This window comes from Haliotis cracherodii, unplaced genomic scaffold, assembly GCF_022045235.1.
Source record: "Haliotis cracherodii isolate W230 unplaced genomic scaffold, xgHalCrac1.p SCAF_4, whole genome shotgun sequence".
Classification (NCBI taxonomy): domain Eukaryota; kingdom Metazoa; phylum Mollusca; class Gastropoda; order Lepetellida; family Haliotidae; genus Haliotis; species Haliotis cracherodii.
The window spans coordinates 4,509,251-4,522,937 of NW_027266297.1; the positions used below are offsets into that span (position 1 = coordinate 4,509,251).

A 13,687-nucleotide genomic window follows, 5' to 3' on the forward strand; every position below is an offset into this window, starting at 1 on the left:
ATGATGGGTTTCATAGAATGCAGTGTGTGTGTGTGTGAGTGGCTTCGCTCTTGTTTTGTTTTTTATAGGAGAGTCACTGACACCCTCCCTCCTGATTGGTTCCCCAGGCCGCGCCCCCGATTGGTTCGTTTCGGGGCCTGGTCTGCACCTCGGTTTTCCAAAACGGACCGACCCCTGTGTTTCTTTTCCATAGGAAATGGATTTTACCATGGGAGAGAAAGCACAACCCCGGTTCGACCATTCAGAGTCCCGCATGACCCGAGCACGGTCTCTGATTGGTCGACAACCCAGGCTTCGGATTGGTCCCATTTCGATCCGGTTTTTTTTTATCGGGGTGTGCATTTCGATCCTGTTTTGTTTTTCTTCATCCTACAGACCACAGAACACGACTATGAGTTTTAAAACAAAATTTAATCCCCTCGCTCACATGAACCAACACCACAAAACAAAAAGTCACAGGATGAGGGGACCGTCCCTGTGACTTTTGTGAACACTGGGGGGTATGAACGTCTGTACACTTTGAAAAAAGAAACGTTGTCACTTGGGGTGAACAAGACACTCGACTCTTCTCTTCCGTGCTTCTTGGGACACCAAACGTCTGTATTTTTCGTTCACTTCTCCATCAGGACAAAACACACACAAGTATTCGCAGGGCACTTTGGCGTGCTTCAGATGTTCTTTCCAGGGTTGGTCTGTGGCTTCCCATTGGCGGAGTGCCACACCGCAGCAATAACAGGTCACACAGTCACCTTGTCCTGGATAGAAATAGCCAGCCATGGCCATGTCATACGGGGTCTGGGTCATCTGTTTAGGCCACGTTTTAAAAGATCTCAGACGTTCTTGAAATGAATCATAGTGAGGATGAGAAGGATGACACAGGGTGTAAGAAGGAAAAGGTCCCTCCAGAATGTCACTGAGTCGCCACGTGTCGTCCCCAAAGAGGGAACGTTTTCTCGCTTCTTGTTCTCTCGCCTTTTCAGACACCCACTCGGAATCGGTGACGACATCTCGGGAGGATGACATGGCATTCATAGAACGTCTTTGCTCCATGATGACGGTGACTTCACTGAAAGAAGGTCTGAGGGTTCGCCTGCTTTTATGAAACTCTCCACCCTACTCCCTTCCACGGAAGGTCATGACCTTAGCTTCCACCTCCTCCACCTCATCACGTGACGTCATCCTGTGTTTGGGTTGACGGACACACGGCATGATTCGTGACACGATCCATGACATGACATGGTACACGGGGAGGGGGTGTGGGGATCGATGCGTACTGGAATGACCGACACCAGGCAGCTGATCTTTCAAGCATGGCCTTTCTCTTTTATCTATTTTTTATTTTAATTTTACACTTGGGTGTGCACTGACATGACAGATGCACAGACAGACGGACAGACAACGTCAACGACATCTCAACTCAACCTCTACCCTCGGTTCGGCACTCTATTGGAGTTGAGATCAATCAAGACACAAAGAGTCAGTTCAATCAATCACTGTTTAATCATGAAAAAAACCAATCACAACCAGATACAACGGAAATACGAAAAGTCAATGGAGGAGGGAGTGCTTTGCATGTCCCTACAACAACAACAATAACGCGACAACGTTTTCCTCTTCCATCTTCAAGCCCATAAGAGGTGGTCCTCCCTCAACCCTGTGAGAGGTCCATCCGTTCAACACGTACAGTCTATGGTCTCCCTGAAACAGACATGACACATCACTTGATCACGGTTGCAGCTTACGTGTTGACAAGTTCTTCGAGTGAAGAGGAGGATCACCATAAGATGTGATCCTCAGCAGATGTGATAGGCATGTCATCATGTGTCATTATGCGGTCATAGGTCAACATACTACAAGTACAGTCTATGAGCTCCAGACCACAGGTATGACACATCACTTGCCCGCTGTTGCAACTGATGTATCTTAGCATGTTGTTGTGTCGGCAAATACGACATCCGCGTTGTAGGGGAGTGAGTTGAGCTTCTCCATAAGGATCCAGGTCAACGTGGTTGTCATCTTCATTATCATCGCAAACCAGGGGCGTACCTGAGGAGTAGACATGAACATCTTCCGGGGATGTTGGTGACCAAGAAGCCTCAAGCAGGGGGAGCGTGTCCAGATCCATGGAAGGGAGAGTGGCCAGCTTGAGCGCTTCATGATCCTCACGGTCACCCGTCGCCATCGTCACAGCAGGGGCATTCGGTGAATAGGTGGGCTCCCGAGGGGTTTGTTCCCACCACTGTTCTAGCACGGCCTGGGTTGAACTGACATCAGGGGTCCTGTCAATCATAGGACAGAGTCCATTTATCATAGGAATAGGTCATGAATATGAATCACATCAAGAATGACTGAGACAAAGAAGAGCAAGGGTACTTACAGCTGTTCTTGAGGAGAGATCTTCAGAGATAATTTCTTCCGTGATCGTCTTTTTGCAGGCGTTGCAGGTTTCAAAAAGGATGTCCCCATCGTTTCGATGTCTGTGGTCGCTGCAGCCGTTGTTGCTGTTGCTGCTGTGGTGGTGGTGGTGGTGGTGGTGGTGGTGGGTGTTGCTGCTGCTGTGGGGATCACAACGGCTGTGGGCTTGCTTGTCTTTTTCTTCTGGATCTTCTTTATCGTCTTCTTCGATGTGCCTTTCTCGGGTTCAGTCAGCTTCCTCATCTTTGAACGTATCTGTTCGGACATCAGGTTGTCGCCCTTCGCACGTAACTTGGCGTACGCGTCGTCGGTCTTCATCTTTAAACACAGCAAGTCGTACACTTCACCCCACAGTTCAGCAGTCATGTCACCGTTCCCATCTCCACTGCTTCCTTGGCCACTCATGTCGCTTCGTGTCTTGTCATTCAACCGTTTCGACATGATGTCCGGATGTTCTGTTCGTTGTTGTTTCTTTCCAAGTCTTCACGGAGGTGTGTCAACACTTGATGGTACTCTCTCCAAACACGTGTTTCTTCCAGATAAAACGCCAACAACCAACACAACGTGAGGAACATCAATCAGAGGGGGCGATGTGGTTGCTTGGTCCGTTCAGTGAAAAGTGATGACCGGAGAGCATCGGGCGTATTAAAAGCCACGGAGGTCCTGCTTTCTGATTGGTCCGTTCCGGTGTCTGGTCTGAGTCTCCATTTTTCCAAACTGGACCGACCCTTGTGTTTCTTTTCCATAGGGTTAGGCTTGTAGCGTGAGAGAGAAAGCACAACCTCGGTTCGACCAATCAGAGCCCACCATGGCTCGAGCACGGTCTCTGATTGGTCGACAACCCAGGCTTCGGATTGGTCCGATTTCGATCCGTTTATTTTTTTTTCTGTAAGGGGTTCATGTCGATTCAGTTTCGATCCCCTTGTCATGCAAAAAATTATAGAAAGTCGTCTCTGTACCCAAAGGGGAGCGTGTCTACAGGTAGGCCTGTGGTTTCGTCGTAGACGACACGTCGCTTGTCGTACACGGTACGATAGTCTTTTCGGGTGGGACGGGTCACGAGTGCGTTTTCGTGCCGAGGTCCTTTTCGAATGATCTGATGAGGGTAATCCAAACTGATTTTCTCTTCCTCCTCTTTCCCAGACCGTTGTCCCAGTATCAGTCCTTTCATGGTGTCAAAGTTGAGATGGCGTTGGTTTCGGTAATTCAAAGTGAACCCTCGCACTTTGCAGGTCGTGCGCGTTCCATCGGGTCTGGGGTTCATTAACTCATAGCCATAGTTTTTGGGACCTCCTGACACAAACGTCTTGATGGTGTTTCCGTCCAGTTCATCCGTAAACTCACCCAACGAATGACCCAGCTCTGGATTCGCGTCGTGGGGTCGATGAATGTAAATGACGCTGTCCGTGTCAAAGTACAAGACCCTGCGGCCCACCAGGGCAAGGGTCTCGTACAGCTTGAGACGTGCTTGGGCGGTGACCCAAGCAGCGATGGCGACATTGAAATGAGAATGAGGGGTTTGGAATTCTTTCTGCTGGGTATAGGTCACTTCCACCATGTGTTCGTTGACAACGGTCACATCCTCGATGGTATTGCGGTCATCCCTCCACAAGGCAAAGTACTGTGCAGGATCGTTCATATAGACGTTCTGACTGTAGTCTACCCGTTGCCCAAACTTGCCCCAGAGCGAATTCAGTTGCATCTTGGCAATCGTGCGGCGTCCTGGATTTTTTTCGATGCGGTCCTTGTCCAACCGAATGCCTTCTTTGTCGTAGATCTCCTGGATGTAAGCGTCGTGATCCGTACATCCTTCGGGGTATCCGCTGGCTTCGAGCTTCTCCTTGAAATGTCGATCGATGTAAGTGTCAAAGAGTCCCACTTGCTGGGTGTCGGGGTCATGCTGTGCAAAGGTGTCAAAATGCCAAACGTCGTAGATCTGAAGCACCCGGTAGTCATACTTCTTCACGGCTTCCTGGAGTTCTACGGTGGCGTACGTCCCCACCCATGACCTCTCTTCGTCCGTGTGCTCGCAGGGGGAGTCTGACCGGGTATCGGCACACGTACGGCACAAAGGACAGAGCAGTTTGCCACCCGATCTGTAAGGCAGTAGCGGATGGTAGAGTCGTTTCGGGGGTAGGACACGGCATTGGATCAGGCCTTTCAGTTCAAACAACGTGTCCACAGGGGGTTGATGGAGAAGGGTCGGGTGTCCCGTGGGAAACGCTCCGGTCTTACAAATGTAGGGATAAAGGGAACAAATATCAATGTACTTGATGGTTTCACCTTCTTGGGCTTCGTAGCATAATCGCGTGGCATTGGTGCGTCCTCCATAGAAGGCGTCGCGAGGGTTGAGCGGCCCGGGGACGTGACGACAGTGGGGTCCCTGCAAGAAAGCACGTAGAGCGGAGTCCTCCCGTTGCATTTTCGTAAACTCGTGCTCCCACAGGGCGACGATCCGTTTCACCTCAGGGTGTTGACTCAAGAGACTCAAGCGGTAGTGGGTGTCGGTGTAACGGGCTCCCAACGACGTGCCCAGGACGGGATGCGGTTCTCCACGTCGGGTCTTGTGACAGGTCTTGCACCCATGCCAGAAACAGCCCAGGAATTCGTAGACGGTGCCTGTCGCTGGATCGTACCCATCCACGCTGTACCGATGTTGGCCCTCTCCACAGGTGAACTCTTTTTCACCGCCATTCCTGGCGTGCTGGAGGTGCAGATGGGGGTCCCTTTCCATCAGAGAGTGGAGCCAGTGCATACAGGCCTGGGAATAGTTTCTCTTGGGTTGGTAGCCTTGAGGTGGAAGAATGGCGATGGTATTGTGTTTCAGGTCGTGTTTTCGGAAGGATTTCATGGTGAACGCAGCAGCTGTCATCACTTCCACAAAGGGATCCATACCCACCGAGTGGATGGCGTTCTGTCGGAAGTCGGCGCATCCCCGTCTCAAAATGTCCACATCGCTCTGGCAGTAAGCTAAAAGTTCTTCTTGTAAGTCGAACAAGGCTCCTTCTTGCACTTTTTGGGTATGCCACTGGAGGAAGGCTGAGCGTTCCGCGGGAGACATGCCATCGGGATCGTACGTGACGGCTGGTGGATAGGGACCTCTGTAGGTCTGATTGACTCTCGTATTGAAAAAGTGTGGAAAGTACCCTTTCTTCATTTCTTTCAACCCAAAGCTCTTGGGAAAGGCTTTCAGGGGGTAAGGGATGAAATTTAAGCTGTCTTCGAAACACAGCCGTCCCAGGGTCATCTGCAAAATTTGTTGGCCATGTCGAATCTTGGTGGGGGAGTGTCACCAGGAGGGGGGACAGGCCCTTCAGGATTAAGTGTAAATCATAGGATCGTGCATTGTGGGCCATCACATAAATGCGATCCTCCTTCGGGACTGTATGGCAGGAGGTGTTCTTGTTCTTTGGCTTCTTTGTTTTCTCCACTTCCATGACCTCTTCCACCTCCTCCACCTCTTCCGTCTCCTCCGCCTCCTGCTGGGGTGATGCATGCCGTTGACGTTTGGTAGCGTCCTTTCTTGAGGGGGTGCCATCCCGTTTTCTTTTTTTCCCCAGGGGGGCTGTTGTCCCCTTGCGTGTGCTGACCTCCTCTTCCTCCGGGTTGGGCTTCTTCTTGGGTATTTCACACAACGTGGTCAACCACACACACACATCATGTCGCGTGGTGGGCCCTCGAAACACGATCTCACGGCTGGGACCATACCCTTCTTCTCTCCATGGGCAGTGTTCGCACAAGTTCTTGCTCACTTCACTGATGCATCGTCCACATCCTAGTTGCACCACGCACAAATTTGGAATGTGCTCCCCCGTGTCTTGCATGCATTCAAAATCGTAGAAGACGTATTGGACGTCGTCTCGTACGTAATGTTGTTCCTCTTCCCCCTCCTTCTCCGTTTCCTCTCCCCCCTCCCCCTCCCCCTCCTCCTCCTCCACCTCGTTTTCTTCACGGAGAGGCGTCATGTAACAGCGATGGTCTGGGGTCATGGGTTCTCGGCACACCAAGCAGGGATGTTCTTCGTCGAAGCACTCGTGGTGAACCATGGGAGTCTCCAAGACGCGGACCAGCTGAAAACAGTTCGGGCACCTGTGAATCGATTGACAGGTGCTGGGTTTTCCCTCTGACGGTGACTGGAGATGCCGGGTGTAACACGTTGGATTGGGGAACCAACCTTGACATGTCAAGCAAGGGATCCCGAGCTCTTCCTGGGGTCCGCAATAGCTAGAGTAGAAGCAGTTGTGACAGCGGTATTCCTTGGTGCAGGGATGTTTTTCGGGATGGTCGTAACGTTTGTCGCAGCGTTCGCAGTAATGGACAGACCCGTAAAAAGCGGACATGGAAGTGATGACATCGTAGTGCTGATCATGATGGTATAGATGCAGCACCCTGGCGTGAGGTGGAGCCTCATCACACTTGTACAACAGTCTCTGACCCACCTCTTGACTGTAGACTTTCAGTTGATAATGCAGGAGGGTCAAGGCCCGTCCCACGCGTGCGAGGTCGTCCAGCCCCCGACAGGGACCTTCAGGCAGGCCAAGGCGTCGAAACAAGGCCCGTGCCCGTAGGCCTTGAACGTCGACGCGATTCGTTCTCGTCAGTCTCACTAACTGGGCTTTCCATGCTGGGGTCAGAGGATGGGGTTTGTGGGCATAATGCTGTGCCACCACCAGGGCCCGTGCCAAACAGGATTGATCTTCGTTCTTGATCCGTACGATGCACCTTTTGCGTGTTAAAAAAGCTTCGAGTCCAATCACGTTTTTCAGCCGGGGAGCACCACTGCCCGATCCTAACCTGTCGGGATCTGCGACGTGTACTAAAGTCACATCCATGGTGGCATCGATGTTCAGGTCTTTGTTGGACTGTTGGACTTTTTCCACGGCCTGCAAAATATCTGGCCCATGGAGATCTTCAAAACGTCGAAAGGGAATCCGTATGGGGGTGTTCAAAGCGGGATGATCGATACCTAGACCAATACGATCTCCCTTCTGACCTGACATCTGTTCATAAAAGTCATCGATCACCCTGTCAAATAAAGCTGGCAGTTCCAGGGGGACGCGTTCCGGTGGTACGGTGTCCAAGTAGTCTGGGTTGAAAGTCAAACGATAGGTCTGATTAGCAGTTCTTAACCGTCTGGAGCGGGTGGTATCTTTCCTCTCCAAACGATAGGGCGTACTTTGGTTGCTCGTCATGATAGCGATGTGTGTCTGATGAACGTCTGTACTCTAAGAGGGTCTGAACGTCTGATGGATGGACAACCCTTCCCCAAAACAGGATCGAAATCGGACCAATCCGAAGCCTGGATTGTCGACCAATCAGAAGACAGCCTCGACCAATCAGAAGACAGCACCCGACCCGAGTTGTGCTTTCTCTCCCAAGGTAAAATCCATTTCCTATGGAAAAGAAACACAGGGGTCGGGTCGTTTTGGAAAACCGAGGTGCAGGCCAGGCCCCGGAACGAACCAATCGGTGCGTTGCGTTTTGGACCAACCAGGAAGCAGCCCATTTCGATCCGGTTCTTCCCCCATAAAACAAGAGTGGATTCGAATGGGTTAGTGTCACTTGTAAAATTGATGTGATAAAATCAAGAATGGCTGAAACAAAGAAGAGTGGTACGACGACGACGACGCGTGGCGAAGATGTGGGAATGGAGGGTACAGATACTCGTGGATGTTGGAGTAAGAGTCATGCCGAGGAGGCGGTGTCACTGCTCAGTCAAACGCCATCGCACTATTATCTGCGCTTTGAAAGAAGGCTCGCTTCGTTTGAGACGTGGCCCACGCAAATGTATCAGACTGCTGAAGAGATGGCTCATGCGGGCTTTGTCTACACTCAGGGTGCCGATGGTGTGTGCTGTTTCCAATGTGGTGTGCGGCTGAGACAATGGGCACCCCACGACAATCCTTGGGCGGCACATCACAAGTGGTCCCCAGACTGCGATTACCTCAAGCTAACCGGGCTGGTGAAACACCAGAAGCAACTACAACTACACTATCTCTGCGAAGAGAAACAGAGGTACACGAATGACGTAGCAGAGCCGGCTGCCTAGGAGGACGACGTTTCCCGTGTCCTGCGTTCCCGTTCAAGTTCCCGTTCCAGTTCCCCGTTCAAGTTCCCGTTCCAGTTCCCGTTCAAGTTCCCGTTTGTCTACTGCTGTTGTTGTGGATGGTTCAATCTGTTTCCGCTTCCTGTTTCCTACAAGCTTTTCTTTTTTTGGACCCTACAAGTGGTGTCACGGTGGGCACCCTGATGACATACCCAGATGGTATACCCAGATGACAGCAAGTACCCCTTCGACGATCCTTGTCTTGTCAATAAGATTGGACATGATGATTCTTCTTGGACAGCAGCAGAAAAGTTTTCTTCTTTCCCAAAACGGCCCTTTTCAGGGCCACCCATCTCACCCAAAAGACAACTTTCTACCTTTGCTTTGCCAAACAATGACAATCCAAAACAAAGAACCCACACCCTCCCCTAGGCCTCTTGGAGGCACACGTCTAAAAATAAAATAAATAGATATAAATATAAATATATCAATAGAGACACGTGGTACACTACGTGTGCATGGAGACACGAGTCAAACATCACGTGTGCATGAAAACACGTGTTGCAGTACGTCTGTCGACTTACACGGGTGTCAACACCTCGGTATCCTTAAATAATCATAATAATAATAATTTGAAGACACACACACACAGGACACCACGTTTTGCCTGACCACACGCTATTCTATGCATCAACGTCAACGTCTGTTTGAAGACATACCCACACACACACACACACATGACATTCCGATTGGCATGGGAGTGACACACACGTACATCACGTAGGCATTCCCACGTTCATGTCTACCTATGAAGGTCCACCTTCCTTTAGCATTCAGACGACCGTCTACCTCAAAAAAATACCAAGGCTACCCAAGAAGAAAAAAACCGGATCGAAAACGGACCAATCCGAAGCCTGGGTTGTCGACCAATCAGAAGCGGCGCTCGGACCAGGTGGGGCTCTGATTGGTCGAACCGGGGTTGTGCTTTCTCTCCCATGGTAAAATCCATTTCCTATGGAAAAGAAACACAGGGGTCGGTCCGTTTTGGAAAACCGAGGTGCAGACCAGGCCCCGAAACGAACCAATCGGGGGGGCGCGCCCTGGCGAACCAACCAGGAGGGAGGATGTCAGTACCTCTCCTATAAAACAACAGTGGATTCGAGTGGGTCAGTGTCACTTGTAAAATTGATTCGAAAAATCAAGAATGGCTGAAAACTGGGATCTGGAGCTAGCCTCAGTGGTGCACCCTTTGCCACTGTGCAAAGGGTGTCGGTCGGAGTTGGAGAAGAAAGAAGCAGTACCGCCATTGCCATTGCCTCCACCATGGCAATGCGGTACATGCCAAGGGGGCCTGCCTGTGTACGCCCTTGGCACAAGGGCACGGGATGGAACATTTCAATGTGTGTACTGTAAGACCATCCTCAAGGACACCTACGTGCGTCGGTTAACGCACACCAGTAGGTGTCCTGTCAGACGTCAAATGAAAGTCCACCCGTGCCTTTGCACCATGGCGTGCACATGCATGTAAATATCAAAACGGCCCTTTTCAGGGCCACCCATCTCTCCCGAAAGACAACTTTCCTCCTTTGCTTTGACGACCCTCCCACCCACCCACCCACACCATGAACCCGTCTCCTCCTCCTTTCCTTCCTCCCTCCCTCCCTTCACCACCACCACCCCTGGAGGCGCGCGCCACCGGACACGGAAGCGCCACCCTCTTGGAGGCGCGCGCCTCCGGACACGGAAGCGACGCCCTCTTGGAGGCGCGCGCCTCCGGACACGGAAGCGACGCCCTCTTGGAGGCGCACGCCACCGGACACGGAAGCGACGCCCTCTTGGAGGCGCACGCCACCGGAAACGGAAGCGACGCCCTCTTGGAGGCGCACGCGCAGAGTCCCATCATGCACTGCGCAGGTCACGTGACCGGAAGTGACGTCACAGAGGATGTGCCGCCATCTTGGTTCCATAATCCTGAGTGGTTCCATAATCCTGAGGGGGTTCCATACAGAGGTACACAACTACTATCGGGGGCACGGGTGGCCCAGTCGTCTAAGGCGCCGCGATTCGCTGTGCAGAGTTGCGTCCCCTGAACACGCCAGAAACCTATGATTGTGGGTTCGAATCCCGGTTCGCCCCGATTATGTTTCTAGGTTTGTCAGCACCATACCCGTGCTCGTGGGTTTCACCGAAGTGGTAATCGTCTGAGACCTGCATCACTTCAGGCTTTCCTCCCACATTAAGCTGACCCGCCGCGATATAACTGGAATACTGTTAAAAGCGACGTTAAACCCAACTCACTCACTCACTCAGTATCTATCACGTGATTACAGGGCCGTGCAGTTAACTTGAACGTTTTTGGCGAGAGCTTTCCCTTATTCCAAAATGGCGCGGACGGAACGTAAATTCAACTGATATGAAACCGAACCATATTGATTACACCAGTTTTGACACACTGAAAGAAGAGCCGTTTTAGACTGTGTTGACAATATGTAATATAAAGTATGTAATACATTCTGATGTCTTGTTAAGAGGAGAGCGCGAGTGACCCAGTCGTCAAAAGCGCCGCAATTCGCTGTGCAGCGTTGCGTCACTTTGGCAAGCCAGAAACCTATGATGATTGTGGGTTTAAATCCCGGTTCGCCCTGATTATGTTTTTAGGTTTGTCACCACACTACTTGTGCTCGTGGATTTTACCAAAGTGGTAAACGCCTAGGACCTGCATCACTTCGGGATTTGCTTCCAAATTAAGCTGACTCGCCGTGACTTGAATATTGTTACCAAAGGGGTTAAACTAAATTCTACTATGAATGTGGAAAGTACTCGATTCTGATTGGTCACATAAAGGTGGTTAAATCACAATAAGGAGGATTTCGTCATATCCAAAAGAGATTAGTAACGGGTGATGGAACATGGGTCTGCCACTATGATTCCGAGTCAAAACGTCAATCCATGGAATGGCTCCATTCCACTTCTCCGGCACCAAAGAAATTCAAGTCTTCAAGATCGGTAAAGAAATTCTGTAATGCAAAGGGTGCGAGCCTTGTTGATAACTGAGAAAGTCAGAAGACGATTACCCGTGCCTACTGTGCTGATTTGCTTCATCGCCTGAGAGATTCTATCAAAGAAAAGCGGCGGGGAATGCTGACCGCTGGTGTTCTACTATTTCATGACAATGCCTCTTCTCACACCTACCGACTTGCAAAGGCTGTTGTGCGACAATGTGGGTTCAAAGAGCTTCCTCACCCTCCTCACTCGCCAGACCTGGCACCAAGTGATTTCCACCTGTTTCCTAAACTGAAAGAACACCTTCGTGGAAAGCGCTGTGACGACAACGATGACCTCAAAGCTGCCGTGAATGGATTTTTCAGGGTGTCTTCAGAAAACTTCTTCCCGACTGGCATTGAAAAGCTTCCCATCCATATCGCGTATATTTTGCAATGTTTCTTCATAATCATTTTGTAAGATCCGATGTCTCAAAAATGTGTAATGAGTTAATTCAAGTGTGTATTGAAAAGCAGGAAGATTATGATTTATAAAATAAAATATAAAACACATTCTAAAGAACTTTTTGACCAGGGCCCCGTTCCTCAAAGCGATCTTAGCGCTTAGGTGATCGTAAGTCCCACACTTTAACATAGGGTGACGATCATCGTATCGCTAAGATCGCTTTGAGGAACGGGGCCCAGGCCTCGTATATACGACTGTGACGTCATATCTAACCGCGCTAAATTTAACTTAATTTGAAGCCTTAAAATTTAATGTAGCACGGTCAAATCTACAGATAACCTGGCTCTACATTGAAAACACAGTATGTTCATCTCCTCACTCACTTTAGTTTAGAGTTCAAGAAAACAGTATACCCATATCATGAATGGAAGTTACAACCCCTAAAGCAATACATTTTGGTCCAACTTTCTGATTCGGTTTATGTCCTCATGCACAAGTTCGTTGCCATCCGTTACAAGTCACAGTGTCTGCACGTGTGAAAAACTTGTTAGGTTCGCTGGTCTGTAATTCATATGAATGTGTGAGAATAAAGGTTGTCTCCGAAGCAGTGACGTTCGTTTGACACTTAAAAACCTATTATATCTGTAACGATCAAATACAAGTGACGCATTCGTAAAGTGACACGATGGAAGGAGACATGGCTCACGATGTAAGTAGTAGACAGAACCCTCACACGTTTAATGTATATGTATAGTAGATGTGCTCTTACGCTATTGCTCTCTGAACAAACTTGGGGCGGTCGGGTAGCCTAGTGGCTAAAGCGTTCGCTCGTCACGCCGAAGACCCGGGTTCGATTCCCGACATGGGTACAATGTGTGAAGCCCATTTCTGGTGTCCCCCGCCGTGATATTGCTGGAATATTGCTAAACGTGGCGTAAAACATACTCACTCACTCACTGAACAAACTTGCAGTGTATGTGGACATACAGTGAGTTTCCATTAGTCCGACACCCTGTATTTCATAAAGACCAAGGGCTCAGTCACACATTCAGGATTTTTACTGCCGTCCTTGATAGGACCATTCCCGATTAAAATTTGTCAAACGTCTAATCAGGATTCTGTGATTCGTGGCGTGAACAATCAGATATTGATCAGGAAGCGTCCCGATTCAGCCGTTTCCAGCCGAATTCGTCCCGATTCTCCCGTTCTCAATCCGAATCTAATCCGATTTGTATCTTCCGCATGGCAAAAAAAGACCGAATCTATCCCGACAGCGTCCCGATTCTCCCGAATGCGATCCGACAGAGATCAGACAGTGACCGGACATTGAACCGACGAAGACGGTTCGTATTCGGCAAGATCTGGACGCAATCTGGACACAGTCGACGAGAAACGGCAATGAACAATTCATGCCCGTTCATCACGACAGCTTCCCGATTCACAGGACATCGTCCAGACAACACAGGCCATTGTTACGATTTTGATCCGATACAGCAGAATCTGTCACGACATAGTCACGATTGTAATCCGACTTGACAGAATCGTCTCAGTTTCCCCAATGGCACCGGACGCACCATACAGTCGGGAGTGCATGCCATGGTCGACCTCTCTGGACCTTTCCCGATCCATAGGACTCGGTTACGAACGTATATGACTGCGTTCAGACAATGATAGGACATTCCACATCACTGAGGATAGTAATCCGACTTTTTAATATATTTCATTATTCTTTGATCCCAATATTTGTAACAGTCATGAAAGATATAATTACGGGAAATA

At 50.0% G+C, this 13,687-nt stretch overlaps 2 protein-coding genes across 2 annotated transcripts; both read right to left on the reverse strand.

Moving 5' to 3' along the window:
• Window positions 1-1,530: 1,530 nt before the first annotated feature.
• LOC139480075 (uncharacterized) lies at window positions 1,531-2,856 on the reverse strand. The gene is made up of 2 exons (XM_071263055.1): window positions 2,378-2,856; window positions 1,531-2,279 (listed from the first exon to the last, which is right to left on the reverse strand). Exons 1-2 carry the CDS (start codon window positions 2,854-2,856, stop codon window positions 1,775-1,777), a joined length of 984 nt encoding a protein of 327 aa, XP_071119156.1. The 3' UTR covers window positions 1,531-1,774.
• A 496-nt stretch (window positions 2,857-3,352) lies between these two features.
• On the reverse strand, window positions 3,353-7,607 carry LOC139478407 (uncharacterized). Its single transcript, XM_071260853.1, has 3 exons — window positions 5,775-7,607; window positions 4,699-5,662; window positions 3,353-3,708 (listed from the first exon to the last, which is right to left on the reverse strand). The coding sequence occupies exons 1-3, from the start codon at window positions 7,605-7,607 to the stop codon at window positions 3,353-3,355; spliced, it is 3,153 nt and encodes a 1,050-aa protein (XP_071116954.1).
• Window positions 7,608-13,687: the final 6,080 nt, after the last annotated feature.